This window comes from Anguilla anguilla, chromosome 16 (assembly GCF_013347855.1).
Source record: "Anguilla anguilla isolate fAngAng1 chromosome 16, fAngAng1.pri, whole genome shotgun sequence".
Taxonomy (NCBI): Eukaryota; Metazoa; Chordata; class Actinopteri; order Anguilliformes; family Anguillidae; genus Anguilla; species Anguilla anguilla.
Window position 1 is genome coordinate 10,116,168 of NC_049216.1, and position 21,636 is coordinate 10,137,803.

Genomic DNA, 21,636 nt, shown 5'->3' on the forward strand with positions numbered 1-21,636 from the left:
TGGATAGACTAACGGATTCAAATATTAAAAAGTGTCTTCACGACTTATGACAGAAAATTATTATGACTGAAAAAGTAATTGACTACAACTGCACAACCCTGTAAGCGAGAAAAACCAGTAGGCTGGGGTATCTTTAACCATAGAAAGAAGGTACATGTTTGTTTGTAAGCCTTCCCCTTTTTGCTACGACCAATCAGTGGTGACAACGAGGGAGCCGATCCCCTCCCATACGCAATGGATGGGACTAGACTAGGAACTCATTTGTAGCCTACCGTGGTAATTTGAACTGTTTAGGGCAAGTTGTGCGACTAAGGTGTTGTGTGAACAGACTGTGGAACTCTCTCGAAGATAGTCTAAGAAGGTTTTAATTAAAGTCTGTTTTTGTATTAATTCCAAACGATAATTCTGCCTGGGAACTCACAACATGGTAACGCTCACGGCGATCGTTGCTCCGATGGGTCGTCAACTATTAAAGCAATTTTCCAGACACACCAGAGGACATCGATGGATCCCCGTCAGAAGATGCAATCTCTCAGCATGTTCCAGCAAACTTGTGCTCTCTCATGGTTAGTGCGTGATAATAGCCACGCGTAGATTATGGAAAGGTGTAACACAATTATCGATAGCGAGCTAGTTTGTCTCGATTGAAAAAAGGTCTTGTAGCTTGTGCGCTGGCTAAAAACATGCTTGCTGCTAACTTGCTTGTTCGCTCTTTACCGAATCTGCATGCCAACTCATTCAGAACATGTGCCATTGCCACTTAGTTATATTAGACGATATAACGTGTAATTTAATTCAGAATGTGTTTTATTATACAGAAGCTTGTGTTATTCGAATAGCTTTTTTTTGAATGAACACCATTAAAGGGTTAAATTTAGCCTGAACATGTTTTCAACTCGGCGAACAACTTGGCTACTTAGAAATTGTGGACTGGATTGTTGCAAGATGCAATTTGACCTCGGGACCACCAGGCCAAAGGCGGTTGATTTCTGGTCTCGTAAAAAGGACTCGGTCCAGATTTTCGCCGTAGTCGGTTGTCATGAAACAATCAGTGATTACATTTGCAAATATGTTATATAACGTCTTGATGAACTCTGTAGCTCAGAGTTTTCACTCTTGTGATACAATGCTGAATATAATAACCGGGTCTCACCCGAAGGCTATTATTGTGTGTTGGTTATCATAGCCGTTTAGCGTTTATTTACTGTTGTTTCAAGTTGACCAGGTTCTTTCACACTGACTGAAAAACGCAGCATCGTTTGCTTCACACTGGCATTAGATGGGCATGGCAGGATGAAACTGATGCAGAAAGCACTTCCTTAGAGAGCCACGACCGTATGTGGTGAATTTGAGAAGTATCCCCCCGAGCTGTCTCCTTTTCTTTTTCCTGAAGAGTATGCAGGCCTGTTGAAACTGGCTAATGATTTTAAAATATTGATCCCTCTGCCCCTGTTGTCAAGATCTAGCCTATAGATCCGCCTCTCCTATTCGTGGGTATAGTTTCGTTATAGTTCTGTGGTTCGTGTTGACGGAAGGAAATGGTGTTGCATAAGACGTACATCCATCCACGCCATTACCCGACCCAGCAACACTGGATGTCCCGTTTTTTGTTGTTATTTGGCATCGCACCGAAAACACTCAAACTCACGCGAATGTGGGCGTGACGTAGCCTTAAGCCTACATGTAAAATGGAAATAACTAGGACAAGTGTCTTCTGCAATTTCCGTAAGCTACTGACTAGGATATGTCATTTTAGACATACGCCGACGTTGCCAAAGTGTTTCACATGCAAAATATAATGAACAGCTTTAAACGTACTTGTGTGAGCATGTGATTTAGCCCTACGTTATTTCCAGTCTCAGATCAGTTACTTTGTTAACTTTGTGCTTGCTCTCTGGCTCTCGCCCACATACTAACAGTTCAGTTTTTAAAATAAAGCGAAAGTTCATTTATGCAGGACTTTATAGTTAGTTTTGCACTTAGGCTGTTTTATAACTCTACATTTCAGGGAAAGAAGCAACTGATGGCTTCCACTGTTATGGACTATTCAGATCGAATATGGCTACCTGTCGTCTACAATGTAGTTGTAGGCTATACCGTATCGCCTGCAATCGCCTATCAAAACTGGAAATATGAAACCATTGGAAACTGGTCGTTTCTAAGATTAGTCTCTCTCTTAACCCTCCTGTTCTGTTCATTTTTTAGGTACAGCAAAAATGTTCCCGGGTCAATCCCCATACAGGGGGGGTTTGCAAATACATGAAATGAACCATTTTCATTTAAAATGTTGATTACACTAATTAAGGCCAGTAGAAGAAGTTTCATACTGAAAAAATCATTTTAAGTATTTTTCCTAGATTTTCAAACTTTAAAAAGGGTCAATTTGACCCGCAACATAACAGGAGGGTTAACCTGGTTTAACAGCGGGCACGATAAATATACTTTCAACAGTTAGCGCAGCTCATAACGGTTTTCGTTGTGCTTGACACGAAAGAGTTAAACAGTTGTTTCTGAAATATGGATTGCATACAGTGCGGTTTTGTTTAACAGACCAATGGCAGGCGGAACCGCAAGAAAAGAAGCCCAGAGTAATTGTCTTGTGACCCGCGAGTGCTGAGAAATACTTTCGCAGAAAAGAACACATACCCATGGTGAACGGGCAGCCAGGTGGAGGAATGGGGTTGTATTTCTTTTGTAGGCTTGACGCCAACCAATGACTGTGTTCCGACTGTCCGGCTCTGCAACCTATTCGCGTTTTTTTAATATATTTTTTTTGCAATTTCCTTTAGGCTTAGGCTACTGCGGGTTTGAGGAGGAAGTGATTTTCTTTTTCCATTTCCACTAGTTCAGGGAAGAAGCAGTTGCGTATAATTAAATCTCGCAGTTTTTAAAACACTTTGAACTTTGTATCGATATTTTTCATCATGTGTACTATGCAGGGAGCGGTGGAATGTAAACGTAAGTTTTGGGGTAATTTTTTTCTATAGAAAATGTTTCTTTTTTATAAAAGATAGTCGGCTGTGGGATATTGTAACTTTATGGTTTATAGAGCCAAAGAGTGTCTGCACGTCACTACTGACAGCTCAGCGGGTTTCTCTTTTCCAGTGCATCCGATGTGGCAGGGAACTCTCGCGGTGCCCGGCGGGGACAGACAGTCTCCGATCGACATCGCGGTGCGCAAGAGCGTCTTCGACCCCCAGCTTAAGCCGCTGACCTTCCAATACGACCCCAGGACTTGCCAGCAAATATGGAACAACGGCTACTCCTTCCTCGTGGAGTATGACGACACCACAGACAAGTCAAGTAAGGAAAAGTTTTCCTTCTGTCCCCCAGCAGTCTTGGTACTTTTACTGGAAACTGCACCTCGAATGGGTGGTGTGAATATGAGCGTTGATTACATCTAAGCCTGGCCTTATTTTGGGGTTTTTTTTTGTTTAATTGAACGTTTCTGACTTTTAACTGTGGTAGAGGCATGAATTAAAAATCTTTTTTTTTTTACATATTTGTCAAGTTAGTAATGCCAACTCCATATATAAAGCAGCTCATTGAACTTGTGTTTGGATACTCACTCTCTCTCTCTCTCTCTCTCTCTCTCACTCTCTCTCTCTCTGCGGTTACTGCTTTTCCCATTCCAGCTAAAATATAGGACCTACAAAATGAAGGCTTCTGTTGCCTTGTGTAATTATTCTGTAATAGGCAGGCCGTATGACCATAATAGTTCTTCCAAAATCAAAACGGTGCAAAATCCCTTGTCTGAAATGAGTCTTTTAAAAAATCTGGTCTATTTTGAATGAAGAACCACATTCTTTTCTCGCAAAGTGTCTGAATTCATTGTCGAGCTGTCAGTGTCCTGTTGTAATCATCTGTACAAGTTGTACCTGTCTTAAGTCTGAATGTGTGGGTGTGGTTTTAAAAGGCTTTAGTGGTAATGGAGTGAGAAAAGGAGACTGTTCTGTACACGGAGTGGCAATCATCATCATAGGCGTGGCCAAATCTGATCCCAAAGGACCGCACTGTTTGACTATGAACTCAACAGCCAGTTTAGGTCCAGGAATGCAAACGAGGTGAAATAACTGAATGGATGCTTACGCGGTTATTTCACCTCATTTGCATTGGTTTAACCGCTGAGTAGCAGCGAGATCTAGCGCCCCCTTGTGGCTCCACCGGAGCAGCGTCGGCCGTCCCCGACCCTTCCGGAACGAAGCGAGGCGTTTGTCGACGTCTCGAGGCGCGAGGCGGCGCGTTCCGGAAGGCGGGCGGGTCCGCGCGGCGGGCGTGGCGTAAACGCTGTGCGTCTCCCCCCAGCTCTGAGCGGCGGCCCCCTGAAGGACCCGTACCGGCTGTGCCAGTTCCACTTCCACTGGGGGGAGAGCAACGCCTGGGGCTCGGAGCACACCGTGGACCGCCGCCTCTACCCTGCGGAGGTACAGCCCCCGTGAGGGGGGGAGAGTGAGTGTGAGCGTGTGCGAGTGTGTGTGTGTGTGTGTGTGTGTGTGTGTATGCATATATGCATGCATATGGAGTGCATCATGCGTGTGCTGCCTGGGGCGAGATGGTGTGTAAGCATGTGCATGGATATAGGTACACTGTGTTCCCGTGTATGTGTGTGCAGACGTAATCGTACAGCCAGTCCTTAGTAACCGAGCACAGGAATGTAGCTGAGGGTCGTGCCTTCATATCCTTTGTCCAAGTTTCAATGTAGCAGCAGGAACTGGAACACTATCCACCGTAACCCTGCCAGCATCGCCCCCGCTTGCCGTCTCTGTCCGTATCAATCCACTCCAGTGCAACCAGCCATGTTTGCGCACAGCTGAGACCCATGACATCACAATGGGTCCTGTGTCATATGACCCCGTGTGCAGTGCACGTGAGTGTAGTGGGCAGGGCTGAGGGCGGAATGGGGAAGTACCATGAGATTAGCCTGGACTCCCCAACAGCTGACTGGGATCAGTGGCTTTTGCAGTGGAGTGTTTGTGTGTGTGTCTGTGTGGGTGTCTGTGTGTGTGTGTAATGCCACGCTTTTGGCCAGATCCACATACCCTTGTCCTGTGTAACTGCTGCACTATTCTCGTCTGTTAGTAATGGTTGAGTCTTCTGCCCTTGTGCATCTGTGTGTTTGTATTTGTGTGATGCGTGTGTGTGAATGTGCTTATGCTCAAGTTCCCAGCAGTTTCTGGTCAGGTGTGTGGGGTAGAGTTACAGCCTGTATTTGTGTGTGTGTGTGTGTGTGTGTGTGTGAGAGAGAGAGAGAGAGTGTGAGTGTGTGGTGACTGGTATGACCCAGACATGGGTTTCGCTCCTTTGTGTGGTCTGGTTGTGAGCTTCTGTTCTTTGATCCCCTCTGGTGGTGTTGTGTGTGTGTTTAAAAAAAAAAAGAGTTAATGACCGTTTTTTTTTGTCTGAAAAGCATTAGGCCTGGACCATTGTAGTGCTTCTCAAATGCAGGGTCTCCTCTGAGTGACTGTTTGCTGACCAGAGAATTGGGTGGGGGGTGGGGGGTGGGTGTACTGGGTGTGTTTCAGACCTAGATGTGTTTTGGGATAGAGTTACACCACATATTTCTGTTTGTGTGACGGTATGACTGGGACATGGGCTTTATCCTCTGTGATTGATGTCTTTCCTTTGTGCTATCCAGTGAGCTCCATAATGTTTGGGACAAAGACGTCTTTTTCTTGATTTGGTTCTGTACTCCATAATTGTGTAAGCAAATAATTTACTTGTGGGCAAATTGCACATTCTCAGCTTTTATTAGAGGGTATTTTTATACATTCATGTAGAAATTACAGAGATTTTTATATATAGTCCCCCCATTTCAGGACACCAAAATCTTTGGGACAAATGCCTTAATGGGTGTTTCTGATTATTTCTGTTCCATTCCATTATTCTGTTCAATTGCTTCCTTAGTGCAGGCATTAGAGAGTTTTCTGTATCTAGTCTTCATTCTTCATTTTTGATTGCCTTTGGAGTCTGTTCTTTGCAGGTATTATAACATGAGGACCAGAATTGTGCCAGTGAAAGTCAGGGAAACCATTACGAGGCTGAGAAATAAGAAAAAGCAGTCAGAGATATGGGCCAAAGCTTAGGCTTACCAAAATCAAATGTTCAGAACAGCATTAAGAAGAAAGAGAGCACTGATGAGCTCAGTAATCACAAAGTAGTAGTAATTTATTTCGGTCCTTATTAACAATTTTCCAAAAAGAATGCACATAGAAATAAATAAATAACAATAAGGAATTAAATTTAAAAGGAAAACAAAAAATATTGGCGGAAAAGGTGTAGGCTGAAGCTTTAGCTTATTATACCTAGCCTTTTTACATAACATATTCTAAGGGCATAACAGAGGGCCCGGTGGGCCAAGGAAAAACTCTACAGTTGATGATTGACAAATTCTCACCGTAATGAAGAAAACGCCCAAACATCTGTCTGACAGATCAGAAACTCTGCAGGAGGCGGGCGTGGACATGGCAGTGCCTACTGTCTGCGTAAGACTTCAGGAACAGAACTACGGGATGCAAACCAGTAGATAGCTGCAGAACAGGATTGGCAGGTTACAGTTTGCTAAGAAGTACCTAAAAGAGCCTTTAGAGTTCTGGAAAAAGGACTTGTTGACAGATGAGACTAAGATTTATTGTATCAGAGTGATGGCCAGAACAAAGTGTGGAGGCCAAAAGGACTTGCCCAAGATCCAAAGCACCCCCCACCCCTCCACCCCCCTCAGCTGTGAAACATGGTGGTCGGATGTTATGGTTTGGGCATGTATGGCTGCAACAGGTACTGGCTCACGTGTCTTAATTGATTATGTAACTACTGATAGCAACAGGAGCTGAAGATGGCTATAGTACAGGCCTGGCAGAGCACCACCAGAGAAGATACTGAACGCTTGGGGATGTCACAATATGGGTCACAGACTTCAAGCAGTCGTTGCATGCAAATGATTCCCAAACGTTATGGTTCCCTGAAATTGGGGGGGGGGGGCGGGGCTATTAAAAGTATTTAAAGTATTGTCATTTCTACATGGTGAGGCCCAAGTTTATTAAAAAAAATACCCTTAAGTCAAACCTGAGTATATGCACTTTAACCACATACAAATTGTTTGATTACAAATCAAAATTGTGGAGTACAGAGCTAAATCAAGAAGAAAAAGAAAAACATATGTATTTGTCCCAAGCATTATGGAGCTGATTGTGTGTCTGTCTCCCCTTTGTGATGAATTCCCTCTCTCTCTCTGCAGCTGCACCTGGTGCACTGGAACGCTGAGAAGTACAGTCTGTTTGAGGAGGCGGTGATGGAGGAAAACGGGCTGGCTGTGATTGGGGTTTTCCTGAAGGTGCGACACACACCTCTCACTTCCTAATGACGCAGGGGGGATGAGAGGCATCATTATCACCTATCATTATCATCTATTAATGCACACACACTCTATCACAGACAATACAGACAGACAACACACACATTCACACTCACACACACTCTTTCACACGCTCTCTCATAGACACACACACTCACACTCTCACACGCTCTCTCATAGACACACACACACACACACAGACAGGCAGACACACACACACACACATACACACACACTCACACAGCCCCTCACTCGCTCTCACACAGTGTCAGCCATTCTCTCACACACAGGCAGTAGCAGGGGCATATCTTATCTGATCATATCTGAATTGCTCTTGGGTGGACTTCAACTTAGGGGAAAAACGGACCAGCACACATCTAGATACAAAAGGGGACCGTCCCAAAAAAGAAGAATCAAGCGCAGAGATATTTAGAAAATTACATGCGTGTAAAAATAAAACAAAATAAAATAAATATGTGTTTATTGTGCAGACATCATGCTGAAGTGCCCCAGTACAAGGTAATAAAATTGATTGTATGCAGATGTTTCAGTCATGTGTGACTTTCTTCAGTCATGTGACTGAAACATCTGAGGAAGGTCATACGTGAGGAAGGAGTCTGCTTACTATTAATTTTTATCACCTGGCGCTGGCGTACTTTAGCTTGTTGTTCGCACAATAAACACGTATGTAATTTTCTAAATATCTTAGCATTTGGCTTTTTTTGAGGAAGTTCTCCTTTTCCTTTTCTAGCGGTGTGCAAGTCCCTTAGTTGAATTTAGCGTTTTTTGGGGCTCCCGTTATGACCACATTTTAGACTTGTTAACTTGGCGCACTTTCAGTTATCTCTTTCCCTGTTCTCAGGTGGGAAAGCGACACGAAGGTCTTCAAAAATTAGTGGATGCTTTACCGGCCGTCAGGCACAAGGTGAGTTCCCCTTTTTAGCCTTGCTAATGGGCGCCGCTAATGCTGTATCTTAATCAGTGTTACAGCCTGTGTGTGTGCTGGTGAAATAGGTGCCGTAGCGGGTTGTTTTTTAGCCGAAGGTCAGTGAGATAAACAGGCTCTGTTCCGAGGCAAAGGTGACGCCTACTGTACTGAACTGGACCGCCAAGATAAACGGCACTGAGAAGCACGGAGAAGTGGAAATGCAGTGCCCTCTAGTGGCCAAGTGCTCAAGTTGTTGCGTTTGAGTTTATATAATCAGTTTAAAAAAGCTTTAAAGAAATTGTAAGTTAAAAAATAATCTTTCTGAAGTATAGTCATATGAACAATATTATCATTTCTGCAGTTAAGTAATTAAATCATTACTGAATTAGGTTATAAAAGATAACAATTTATTATTAATAAAATAATTAAGAGAATAATTAATAATTAAGATCTTTGAAGACAGGTCTGTTCTGTGTTGTGATAATGTGATTTTTAAATATGGTTTTTGCCCTAAATCCTCCTCTCAGCCTATATGAGTGTGTGAAATTGTGTCTGTCAGTGAGCAAGTGAGTGATTGTATGTGCATGTGTGTCAATGTATGTATGTTGTAATGTGGTGTAAGGTAAAACATAAATAAAACTGTGTGCGTTGATGTGTGTGCTGTAATGCGTTATAAATGTGTGTATTATACTCCCTGTAGAACAGTGTGGTGTAATGCATTATACAGTAAATGTGTGTATTATAATGTGTTATACTTTCTGTCTGACAGTGTGGTGTATTGCACAATGTGTATATGTGTATATTATAATGTGTAATGTGCTATACTCCCTGTAGGACAGTGTGGTGGAGTTCACAAAGTTTGACCCAGCCTGCCTTCTACCCAGCAACACCCAGGATTACTGGGCCTACGCTGGGTCACTGACCACCCCGCCCCTGAGCGAGTCCGTGTCCTGGATGATCATGAAGCAGCACATCGAAGTCAGCCATGACCAGGTGAGAAGGCTAGGGGGCTGTGTGTATGTGTGTGTGTGTGTGTGCGTGTGTGTGTGTGTGTGAGAGAGTGTGTGTGTGACATGTATTACTATCTTTGTGATAGTAGTACATGTCCCCACAAGGATAGAAAGATTACGGATTAGGAAAATTACGAAAAGGTGGGGACCTTTTGCTGGTCCCCACAAGTTCAAGTGGCTGTTTTAGGGTTAGGACTTAGGGTTGGGGTTCCAATTAGGTTAAGGTTAGGGTTAAGGTTTGGCATGTAGTGGTTGGGGTTAGGGTTAGAGTTAGGGTTAGAGGTTACGGAATGAATGTAAGTCAATGGGAAGTCCTCACAAGTATAGCAATACGAACATGTGTGTGAACGTGAGCGTGTGCGTGTTGGTGTCTGTGTCTGTGTGTGTGTGCAAGTGTTTGTGTGTGTGTGTGTGTGTGTGTGTCTGTGTCTGTGTGTGAGTGTTTGTGTGTGTGTGTGTTAGGACCCACTCTGCATCAGACCACAACAAGGAAAAGGATAAGGGAAGCGAGTGGGGAATCGGTAATGGAAATGCTACTGCAGACCGAAGAGTAACTCCAGTCCCTACCTGCTTATTAAATAGTAATTAAAGCCCGGCTAGTCTTCGAAGGCATGCCAGGTATGGAGTGGCTTTAAACACTGAGACACTTAATCTGCAGACCAAGAGTCCGAATAGCTTACCCCCAACAGAGATTTAAAAACCCCGCCCAGAGGTACCTTCAAAACTAATAAAGGAGGAATAACAAAGCAAAATAACAAACATAGTGTCCTGATGAAAGGATTTGTAATCCAGCTGGCAGCACCAGGGTCACCGTATGGCGAGCAGAGGGGAAAAACGGGAGCAGAGGTCAGACGGAACAAGCCAACGGTCAAACACAAAATTCAATCGGCAAACAAACAAGCAGGGCTGGATGGGATTTCGAAAGCCGAACAAAAATGAGGTCAAGCGTCCACGTCAACAAAGTAATCACAATCCACGAGTGCAGAGCAGGAACTTGAAGAGCCAGTCTCCGCTGGTGAATGGCCAGTGGCAGATTTTTCACACCGAGTATCCGGAGACGGAAACGGCCAGTTCGACGACGAAGCGGAAGAACACGAGCCACGCCTGCAGCAGAGACCGATGTAAACGCAAAATGTATGACAAAGTCCTAACTGTGTGTGTGTGTGTGTGTGCGCGTGCGTGTGTGTGTGTGTGTGTGTGTGTGTGTGAAGGGGTAACTAGACCCACACTGAGGGTGTAGAAAGTGAGAGTCCAACCGGGTTCCCACTCATTTTAGGAAATCATTTTCCAGGACTTTTCAAGGACAGTTTCCATGACTTAGACTTACAGACATGAAACGAGGACAATGGTAGCCCAAAGCCGGTGGTGGACGGGGGGGGGGGGGGGGGGGGCAATGTGCAAGTACCATAACCATTCAAAACTCTGTGCTGCAGTGTAATCTCAGCAGCTAATAAAAATGAGAAAAGCGGAGGAAAATACGGAAAAATATGCAATCTCAGCTCTAAATATACTGTTTAAGAGCTCGACTTATAGCCTAGCCTACAATTTTCCTGGGCCTCACAAATATTTCCAGGACATTTTGTAAATTTTCTCATTTTCCAGGTGCTTTCCGTGACTGGAAAACTAGTCGATAAATTTCCAGGTTTTCAAGGTTTTCCAGGACGAGTGGGAACCCTGTCCAAAACTGGTTGTAGCCACCAGGATCAAGCCTTAATCTTACACTTTCACCGTTTTCTCTCTCCCTTCCTCTCTCCTTGCCCTTCCTTCCTTCTTTCCTCTCCACTCCCCCACCCCCTCTCTCACTTTTTTCTCTCTTCCTCACCCCTTCTTTCTTTTCCCTCTCAACCTCTCCCTACCCTCTCTCTCTCTGTCTCCCATCTCTCTCTCCCTCTAACCCCCCCTCTCTCTCTCCCCTTTCCCCCTCTCTTGCTCCCTTTCTCCCTCTCCCCTCTCATGCTCTCCCCCCCTTTCTCTCTCTGTTTCTCCCTCTCTCTCTCCCTCCCTCTCTCTCTCTCTCTCTCTCCTGCAGTTGGCGGTGTTCAGGAGTCTACTCTTCACCTCCGCGGAGGAGGAGGTGCAGAAGAGCATGGTCAACAACTTCCGCGTGCAGCAGGCCCTGAAGGGGCGCACCGTGCGCTCCTCCTTTTCGCCCTTCCTCCAGGAGGAGCCGCCCACCAACGGGCCACGCCCGGACCACGCCCACTAGCCCCGCCCACCAACCCGCCAACCCCCAACCCACACGGCCCCACATCTCAAACTGAGGAACCGGCTGTCCTCAGACTGGGGCTGTGCTCTCAGCCACCCGGCAACCACAGAGCTACTGGGATTGGTCAAGGAGTCTTTGGGTTAGGGGTCAAGGGTCAAGGGGTGGGGATAGCGCTTGCTGGTTTATTTCTGTACCATTGCCTTGGAGATTTGGTTGGTTGTAGAGAAATTAACTGTAAAACGGAAGCATTCTGTCACCCTGAGGGGAAAAATCAGATGTTAATAGTTTTTAACATTCAACGTTTCATTGACCAAACTAGTGATGGACTTTCACACAGTTCTGTAGGAAGTCAACTGCTGCTTGTTTTAAGAAATTAGTGTGCAACAATGTGAGTAATATCATCTTCAGAAGCTACCGCTTCACTACTTAGTGACACACGTATTGTACCTTGGCCCCGCCCTCAGTGGGAGGCACTCTGTTTTGGCCCCGCCCTCAATGGGAGTCACTCTGTTTTGGCCCCGCCCTCAATGGGAGTCACTCTGTTTTGGCCCCGCCCTCAATGGGAGTCACTATGTTTTGGCCCCGCCCTCAATGGGAGTCACTGTCTTGGCCCCGCCCCAGTGCGGGCCACTCTGCAATAAGGGAGGCTGAGATGAGTCTGACACTGTCTGCAGGAACACTAAAGCAGCGCTGCATACAACTGCACTGCAGCATTACAGACAACTGCATACAACTGCACTTCAACATTACAGACAACTGCACTGCAGCATTACAGACACCTGCATACAACTGCACTGCAGCATTACAGACCCTCACGTGCTCTTTAACTCTGTCCAGTTCTGATTCCTAGCTAGATTAATGGTGTTATGCTCCACTTGTGTGCATGCATGTGTTTCTCTGTGTATACGTGCAGGTTATTGGTGATTAGTGGAGTGTCCAGGTGTTTTTTGATGGTGGACGGGGTTACAGGTGCATTGTGGGCCGGCGGCAGGCGCCGGTCCGTCACCCAGAGCTTGCCTGCCCCTCCGAATGGGTTCTGACCATGTGACCTCATTGGTGCTGCGAACCGATTGGACGACTCGTAGACGAGTCCCTCCTCTGTCTCAGAGAGAGAGAGAAAAAGTGCCTTCAGGTGAAAGATGCACAAGCCCCATGTTTCTCGGCACCTTCAGTAGTGCCTGCTGGTCAGACGCCCGCCCCACCCCCCCCCCCCCCCACCCACGCCTGCACTGGGTCTGTGTGGGGAGACAAACTGGTGAATCTCACTGCTGCTGCTGTCACTGTGTGAGTTGTAGTGCCGTGTGCAGAGAGACCAGCCCTGTGAGACCTCCAGACAGCACTAGTCGAGCAAAGCTGGGAGTATACTTGATGCAGAAACAAACTTCACCTGGTTCATATGAACTAAACAGCATAAAATGGCGCGCTTGTGGAGAAAAGCTATAAACTCCACTGCATTGACTTTGGCCACCGCAGCGCCCGCATCCCTGCTGGCTGAGACGTCCGCGCGGAGGGTGGCTGCGTTGGCGGTGTCTGCGTCTCAGTCTTCTCTTTCTTATTTTTTGCAGCGCTAAATAAACTAAAGCAATTTAGCAATCATCAACGTCCGTTTCGGGAAGTTCCTGCCCCTTTGCCGCAACCAGATGTTGTCACTTCTGTGTTTCCTGTGGTTATCACAACCACAGAATCCGAATCTACGCTGAGCGGAGCGGAGTGTCACTGAACCGAACAGCTTTAGGCCGAAATAAGCATGCACACGTTTGTACGTGGAGCCACGTTTGGCAGTGGTTCGATTTCAGCCGAGTTCTCCCTCTTATCAAGTATACTCCCAGCTTAGCTGCTGCTGAAGACTCTGAGGAGACAGCCCCCACCTTACTGTCTGTTGCCAATAGGCGAAAATGCCCCCCCACCTCGCATTGGTATTAAAGACAGTTTCTGTGCTGGGGCCAATAAAGACCAATTTGGCACGGGGCATTTTTCTTTGGGGAGGGTCTGTTGGCTGTGCTTGGGGGGGGGGGGGGGGGGAATGGAGAGAGAGAGAAATATGGCAGGAGAGGGCGAGAGAGGCAGGAAGATCGGTTCCTCGGCTGCTGATTGGTTCCCGCGATCGTACGGGGGAAACGCGCTCCTCCTCCTCCTCTGGGGAGAGAGCGGGGTAGGGGAGCGGGAGGTGGGGGAGCGGGAGGTGGGGGGGACAGTGCTGCTTTGGTTTGTCTGGCTTGTGGGGCTTTTCTCTGTGATCACAGAGGAACAATACCCCGGCGGGGGCCAGCACCCCGTGCGGCCCCCTGCTCTGAATGGACCACCTGGTCCCCCCTACCCCCCCACCCCCCCTGCTCCCGCCAGCCCGGTCTGAGAGGTGCCAGCAACGTCCCGACCCGAAAACCGGGTTCCCGTTCCCCTGTCCCGACAGCACTGTGAGGACCAGAGCAGGTGCCGTAATGGTGGGGTGGGGGGGTGAGGCGTCCAGTAGCATGGTTTTTTTTGGCACGTGACCCAAACGGTAACCTGGGAAGGGATTTAAAAAAAACTGATTTAAAACAGCAAAGGAAGAGAATAATAATTATTCTTGTCGATTTCAAAAATAAGTGTTTGAGAAGTTATTGTTCTATAGCCCTGAGGGTGCCTGTCAGTGTCTGTATTAACCCCCCCACACCCCCCATCTCCCCAAACCCCCCCTCGCCTTAAACCCCCCCCCCCCCCCCCCCCCCCCCCCCGCCACACAGCCTCACACGCTGGAGTTCACACCTCACATTCCTCCCACCGAGCGGAGCAGTCGCACCATGCTTTTCTTCTTTCTTTCTTTTTTTTTTTTTTACTAAATGTATTTCGTAGAATCACGCACATCTCCACCTATCGGTGCCAGGCAATGCCGAACTGCCAGTTCAGTCAAAAAAAAAAAAAAAAAAACCTGTTAAAACATGCCAGAGCGTTAGCGTGGAATGCTACAACGCGTCACGATGTGTGCATTAAAATTGACTGAGGAAGGTAAACAAAGAAGTTGACAGGATGGCCCGCCGGGGAACGCCTCTCGCGGCTTGGCAAGGCGAGCGCTTTTGTGCGGGAAGCCGCGGCGATGTGGCGTTACAGGTGTTTCCAGTGTCCTGGGGCTCTGCTGAGGGTTCGCCGGCCTTGACTGCGCCGCCTGCGTTTCTCCGCCGTCGCCTCTCTCTTTTTAGGACGAGGAAGCTCTCGTAGGTACGCACAGACCCTCGTGACATTACCATATCGTGTTCCTTTTTTTTTATTTTTATGAATGTAAAAAAAATTAAAAATAATAATAAATCTGTTCTCTGTAACGTAGGACGCGGTTAGCACGTTAGCGCTCTCTCCGCTGTTTCTGGGGACTGGGCGGGGGTCCTGTGGGGATGGGCGGGGGGGGCGTGCTGGGAGCCTCCGCCCCGTTCTGTCTGTTTGGCCGCGTTCCACATTCCGTCTCCGTGGGGACCGGCCCGCCGCCCCGCCGTTCGGGGGCCCCCGGATTCCCGGCGGGTCCTGTTGTCCCAGGTGCCGGGGTCGGCGCACTTTGGCCCCTCGGCCAGGTGGTGGTGCTGCGCCGGGCCCCCGGGGGCCCAGCGGGTCGGCTCGCCGTCTCGCACGCTAACGAGGCGGAGGCGGAGGCGGAGACCTGCACACGCCCCCTGTACCCCTCTTCACCCCTCTTATAGATTAATCTTCTGTATAGAGGCTTTAGAGATTTATTAAATATAGTATAGTGTGTACTACAAAAGCAAATTCGCTGTGTCCTGTATTTCCTTTACTGTGTGCGAGTCTGTGTGTGTGTGTGTGCGCATGTGTGCTTGTGTGCGTGCGTGTGAGAGTATTGTTTCTTTGTCTGAAGTTGTAGGTATGCATCAGTTGCTTTGTGCAAATATGCGTGTGTGTTTCTGGCTTCTGCACTTGTGTTTGTTTTTGTGTGTGTTTGTTTCCTTGGGAGGTGACCTTCCAGGAGAGGCTGGGATGATTTGTTCTGGTGGGTTTCATATCTATGGTGGATTTATTGAAGGCACTAGATCACGTTCCAGACTTCAGCGACATGCACTGTAAATACAGCGTACTGTGGCCCCCCAGGCCCCCAGAGGCCTCTCAGTGGAGTGGCGTGGTCTCCGTACCACCCTCACCTCCCAGCTGGCTTCTCTGTGAAAACGGTGCCCCTCTACGACCCCCGAAATTCAGTCCCATCAAAATCACATTACAAATTTCTGCGGGAATGTCATTGGTAAACTTTGCCTGTCACTTCTGTGGAGGGCAGGAAAAATTTAACATGTTTTTTTTGTTTTTTCATCTGTATGTGATTATATTTTACCAACCACTACTGCATTCCTGGGGCTGTAGAGCTGCTGGGGTATTTTTCAGTCTAAAAACAGCAACCAATTAAAACCTGAGAAGAAGCACCGAGCAAATAGATAATGGGCAAGCAATGACGACAGTGCAAGTTGCTACAGCCGTACAGTTCTGTCTTTTTAAAGCACTGCTCACCCATTCAGTGGGTGAGTCTGAGGGAGGAAATGAGAGAGAGAATTTGATGCCATCAGTATAGGATGGTAACAATTTCATGAGAAGGAAAAAACAGGAGTCAAGTTATTTCCTGGAGATGGAAAACAGGAGGAGGACCGAGCACTGGTCCCTGAGGGACTCCTGCCAAAAGAGCCTCCGGGTGGCTTTGTAGGAGCCGCCAGACAGGTAAAATGAGATTTGGTTGTGGGACGTTGCTGCTTGACATTAAGAAACCTGTTTTTATGAGCAGAGTGGAGAATATATCCGCTTCACTTTCTTTTGTTCACTGCCTGCAGTTGTGTGTGAGTGAGTCCAAGTGAGTGTGAGTGTGTGAGCGAGTGTGAGAGTGTGAGTGAGTGTGTGAGTGTGTGTGAGTGAGTGTGTGTGTGAGTGTGAGTGTGTGTGAGTGTGGCCACATACACACCACAGTCAAATACGATTGTCACTTCTCACTGCTTAATCCTGTTCGGGTCGCACACAGTTTGGTTATAGCGGAGAGCAACACTGCAGTCACCACCGGAAATGTTCAGGTGTTGATTACCGAGTTTCACTTCGCTTGTTAATGGTCTGCAGTGTGTACCAGAACCACACTCAACAATTGGTTGTTATGTGTGACGTAAGGGGCCGCGCACAATTTCTCGTGGTTTGTTGGGAGACCAGATTACTCAGATTACAAATTGCAAAGTATTTAGGCGGAGGGGAGCATTCAGCCAAACATAAATGAGACCAAACAATTATTTTAAATTATTGGAAAACGTTACGATCCACAGAAAAAGCCTAGCTCTGAAGTGCCCAATTCATGAGGGTAAAGGGCGTACGGCATTGCTGCCGGTTCACAGTCGGTTGTCAGACAAACTCACACCTCCGGTTACAAGAACTGCCAGCAGAACTCAGAATTGCTTGCAAACGCGCACGACGCCGGCCACCATCTCTGTCCGAAGTAAGCGTTGCTGTGGCTACATGAGTTCTCCAGAGCAGGCGAGGAGAGTGACTAAATAAGGAATTCACTCGCTCTGTTGTTAAATGTGTACAGTGTACAGGGTGTGACAACTGTATTCACTCTTATCGGTCAATACGGTCATCACTCACGAAAACCGGCGGTGTGTGTGTGTGGCCTGTGTGTGTATGATATTACATCATCATTACAGGCATTTAGCAGATACTCTTACTCTTACATCAGAGCAACTTACGCAACTCTTCACATTACATTGCATCCATTTATACAGCTGGATATATACTGAAGCAATGCAGTACCTTGCTAAAGGGTACAACGACAGTGTCCTAGCTGAGGAGAGAGAGAGAGAGAGTGTGTGTGTGTGTCTGTGTGAGTGTGAGAGAGAGCGAGAGAGTGTGTGTGTGTGTGTGAGTGAGAGAGAGAGAGAGGACCAACCCGTCTGCTTTGGTGAGGAGGAGGTGTGGGGGTTAGAGGGGGCCGATCGTGGTCCGCACGGGGGGGGTAAGACCGGTTCTGTCTGGCCCTTTCCCACAGCGGCAGAAGGCCTTGCGTCCAATCCTGGAGGGTACTCCCCGGGCCCGGCTCCGACCGGAGCGGGCCGGTTTGGGAAGGCGCTCGGCGGGGCCCCCCCGCGGCTCTTTGAAGATGAAGGAGGGGGCCGTGCCGGGTGGGGAGGGGAGGGGAGGGGCACCCGGGGCTCCTCTCTGCGCAAACAGACTCCCGCGGTTTGTTATGGTTGGCGGGCTGGGTCGTCGGTGGGGGGGGGGGGGGGGGATGGGGGGGGCGTGGGACGGGACGCGGGCCGCGCCTCGTCTCCGAGCCCCCGTCTCTTCCCGCCATTGTGACCGAGCTCCGCGGAACCTGGCGCCTGGTTTGATCCGAGCGCGTACACAAACAGAGCTATTTACCGTACCGGTCGGCTCTGACCTGCCCCCAGGGTGACCGCTGGGCCCGGTGCTGCTGAGGTTCAGGACCAGGGGCTGTAGCACAGAAGCTGCTAATTACCTTCACCCCACAAGGGGGCGCTGCAAGCATATCTCAAAGCGGAGTAATTAACCTGAACACCTCCGATAAGTGGACGCACAGAACTGAGATTCGTAAATGGATAACGCGCGTGAAAACGATAGCTTTGCGATTCAAAATGGATGCGGCCGTGTGCCAGAGCAATACATAACATGGATAGTGACATAAAGCGGTTGTCAGGGGTACGTTAGCCGGCGGCGCCCCCCCCCCCCACAATCGACAGGAAGTGCAGGTGCGTCGCGTGGTCGGACCGCGCCGAGCGGCCCCTCTCACGGTCCGCAGACGACGCTCGATTCCCAGCGGCGGATGAAAGCGCGGAGGCCGACGTGTCCTCCCCCCCCCCGGGTTGTGTTTGTGTGTTTATCTGGGTATTTTTAGCAAATAAAAGATAAAAGGGAAGGAGTTCACAGCGAACACAAAGCTAAACAGGAACCTTGGTTAGGAGGAAGCTGCTCAGAACTCCCAGCCAGCTGGACCCTGCTCCCTGCCCCCCAGCCCCCGCCCCCTGCCCCCTGCCCCCCGAACTGAGAGAGGCCTCCTTGGAATCGTTTGGACTCCCTTGATGTGGTTGGAGGGCTGGCCCCCCAGCTTCTCTTGTGATTGGGCAACCTGATGTCCACTTAAGGTCACTAACTGAAATGGGGTGGGATGGGATGTTACGGGGCGGAGTGTACCCCCTGTGGTGTTGCTCGGGTCCACATCCTGTCGTGGATTTCTTTCTTTGGTTCTACCCCCCCCCAAACCCCCCCCCCCTCCCCACCCCCAGGCCTACTGCGCAGCGATCTCAACTGCATTCCTCAACAGCCACAACCAATAACCGCCACAACCAATAACAGCCACATTTAAGAACATCCACATTCCAAACATTCCAACAGAGTGCACAAGCAACCACAAATCCTCTCCCACAAAACAACAACAACAACAACAAAAAACAAAACTGAAAAAATCATGAATTAATTATCACAAAAAAGGGAGCCCTGTGCAAAAGCGGGTTTGGCCAGGAGAGGCTGTGTCGCCAGGGAAACCGGGCAGGAGCGCGGTGAATAACCTGCAGCCGGCCCAGGACACCCGGGTCAACAAGGCAAAAGTTGCCCCCCTCATTTACACGAACAACACTCCTGTTTTTACGGCATCGAATGAGAGTGATTAGGCCAAGCCCTCTCCGACGGCCTTGATCTGCAAGCTCCTAAGCCGCTTACGCACTGAGTGGGTTTGAGACTGGCTGAGACTGGATTCCATTGTCTCAATACCGCTCATGTGGAAACACGGCACACAAAAAACCATCATTAATTTGTTTGGTCCCTTCCAATGCGGGGCTAATCGCTTGGCTTTTATGTCACAGTAGGGTTTACAGAAGAGAGAGTAAAGTAACAGGAAGAGCCTGAGGTGTATAGGCCAGTGGCACAGTGGGTAAGGAACTAGACTTGTAACCGAAAGGTCGCAGGTTCGATTCCCGGGTACACTGCCGTTGTACCCTTGAGCAAGGTACTTAACCTGCATTGCTTCAGTATATATCCAGCTGTATAAATGGATGCAATGTAAAAATGCTATGTAAAAAAAAAGTTGTGTAAGTCGCTCTGGATAAGAGCGTCTGCTAAATGCCTGTAATGTAATGTAATGTAATGTGTATGAAGCAACTAGACTTTCTCAACAACCAAGAGCTTTGTGTTGTTATATTTGAACATCTTCTGAACCACGCTAACCGGCAAAGTATTCTTGCAAACCAAATAGAAAACGTTCAATCGCAAATCTTTTCCGAAGCAGACCACGCGCTCGCAGTTCAGTCGGGAACACAGAGTTACCCGAGAGGAGCGATGGATTGTGGGTAATGTCACATGCGCGTGCGGTCGCAGCGTCTTCCGCATGATTCATATCTCCCTCCCGTTTCAAAACATGGCAGAAACGGTCCCTCCCGCCTTCCTGGGAGACGCCGAGGGCCAATCGGATTCCTCGGCCCGAGCCGAGCGGCCCCGCCCACTCCCCGGGGGGTTCAGCCCGGGACGAGTTTTTAGGAGATTATACGGCGATGTAATGCACCCCGGCTAGCGGGGCTGCTCTGGACTGGGGGTCCCTGAGTCCACGCCCTGGGAAACGAAAACTGGCCCCTCGCCCCCCGTGGTTGCGCGTCGAACCCCCCCCCGCATGACCAACAGTGAGACTACCGGGATCTGAAGCCTAACCCAGGGGTGTTTTCCCTCAGCTGGGAAAACACGGAGGAGAGGAGAGAGGAGAGGACAGGAGAGTGGGGAGAGAAGTCGGGGAGAAGGAGCTCCAGTCATTCCGGTTTTGAAAATATGCACACATCTGTGGAACGATGGACCCGCTGCACACATCTGTGCAATGGAATGCAGGAGTCGCAGTGAGCATGTGCGAGTAAATGTGATTGGGCGGAACTGCAAAGTCAGCCACATTCTGGACCATGAGCGGCAACCTGCTCCTGCAAGGAAAAAAAAAAACACCTTAACTGTGTTGGAATGGGGTCTCCAAAAAACCTGAACACACACACAAACACACACACCTGTACATACACACACACACGCACACAGACTCCAGCAATAAAGCAGTAAGCCCTGTCTGTCTCTGCAGATAAAGACAGCGATATTGTGCTCTTGTGCGTTTAATATCGTGCATTATGTCTGGCGCTTTAGGGTACAGTCGGTGGACGAGCTGGCCTTCCTCTCCCCCTCCTCCTCCTCCTCACCTGTGCACAGGAAATTTGGCGGCAGTTTTGGCTCTGATGTCCAGATGAGACAGGCGCTTCAGACAGGAGGGTCTGGGAGGGGGATTACTCGGGGGCCTGTCCCCGGGTACCCAGACCTCACTGGGTGGGGTCTCTTTAAGCCCGGTCCTCTGCATGACCCCACCCACCCCACCCCCCAAATCCCATGTGGGGGTGTCACCTGGGCTTTCTGGCTTCCTGTTGGTATGGTAACCAAACTGGTGGGCGAAGGACCACAGCAGTGAAGTCTCTTCCTCCCTTAGACAATAATAATTAGACATAACAGTGATTAAATATTTAATATCTGACCTGGCCACTAACAATGAAATCATGGGTCTGCACGGCATTATGGTGAACGCTGTTGCATGGCTACAATGTGTTCTTTTTTTCATATAACATTCCTACTTCGCTGTATACCAAGAAAGAACTATGAGACATTCTGAGTCTGACATCTCCGTAATTAACCAGTTTCACTCGTTGAGCACTACAGGAGGCCAGGCACTTTCGGCAGCTGTGGAATCTCTGACTCACCCCATGGGGCCCCCTTGTCCGGCTCAGTGACCTTGCCACAAGGTGGCACTGCAGACCCCGCTTTGTAGTTGAACAGCATCATGTGGGCTGGGTTGTGACGCCACAGCTAAGTACTTATACGAGAGAGAAAGCCAGTCAGAGCAAATCCATGAGATGATTCAACTCAAATCCATTACAGACACGGTTGCGCAGAGACAGTAATACACCACGCGTTCTCCACGCCAGTATACGGAGCAACGTGGTCTCACATCCGAACTAGCAGAAGACAAGAGGCTACATCCATAATCCTTTCTCAAAAACAAATCCATTGCTAAACCCTTTTTGTCCCGTCAAACAGAACAATGTCTAGTTTGAAGAAACGGAATTCTAACACGTCGGCTGAGGAGGAGAGGGAGGTAACAGAGAAGATGCTGTCCCCGTCC

At 48.5% G+C, this 21,636-nt stretch overlaps 2 protein-coding genes across 3 annotated transcripts in view; both read left to right on the forward strand.

Moving 5' to 3' along the window:
• On the forward strand, positions 1-13,485 carry ca5a (carbonic anhydrase Va). Of its 2 annotated transcripts, none has more exons than XM_035395352.1 (7): positions 1-566; positions 3,106-3,303; positions 4,306-4,424; positions 7,232-7,327; positions 8,211-8,273; positions 9,111-9,269; positions 11,316-13,485. In XM_035395352.1, exons 1-7 carry the CDS (start codon positions 425-427, stop codon positions 11,490-11,492), a joined length of 954 nt encoding a protein of 317 aa, XP_035251243.1. In that variant the 5' UTR covers positions 1-424; the 3' UTR covers positions 11,493-13,485. The 2 variants fall into 2 exon arrangements, with proteins under 2 accessions (XP_035251243.1, XP_035251244.1); XM_035395353.1 differs by lacking the exon at positions 1-566 and adding an exon at positions 2,790-2,958.
• Positions 13,486-21,337: 7,852 nt separating this feature from the next.
• The window catches only part of slc7a5 (solute carrier family 7 member 5), a 19,750-nt gene continuing 19,451 nt past the window's right edge, over positions 21,338-21,636 (forward strand). Inside the window, exon 1 of the mRNA XM_035395346.1 lies at positions 21,338-21,636. This exon is cut by the window's right edge and continues 487 nt beyond it. Coding sequence (XP_035251237.1) covers positions 21,556-21,636 — 81 coding nt within the window. The 5' untranslated portion in view covers positions 21,338-21,555.

Excerpts from the sequence above, each read along its gene's own strand:
- ca5a (XM_035395352.1), top strand. The coding sequence starts at position 425 with ATGGTAACGCTCACGGCGATCGTTGCTCCGATGGGTCGTCAACTATTA. Across the intron at positions 567-3,105 it reads CAAACTTGTGCTCTCTCATG|TGCATCCGATGTGGCAGGGA; the intron begins GTTAGTGCGTGA and ends TCTCTTTTCCAG. Across the intron at positions 7,328-8,210 it reads TGATTGGGGTTTTCCTGAAG|GTGGGAAAGCGACACGAAGG; the intron begins GTGCGACACACA and ends CCCTGTTCTCAG.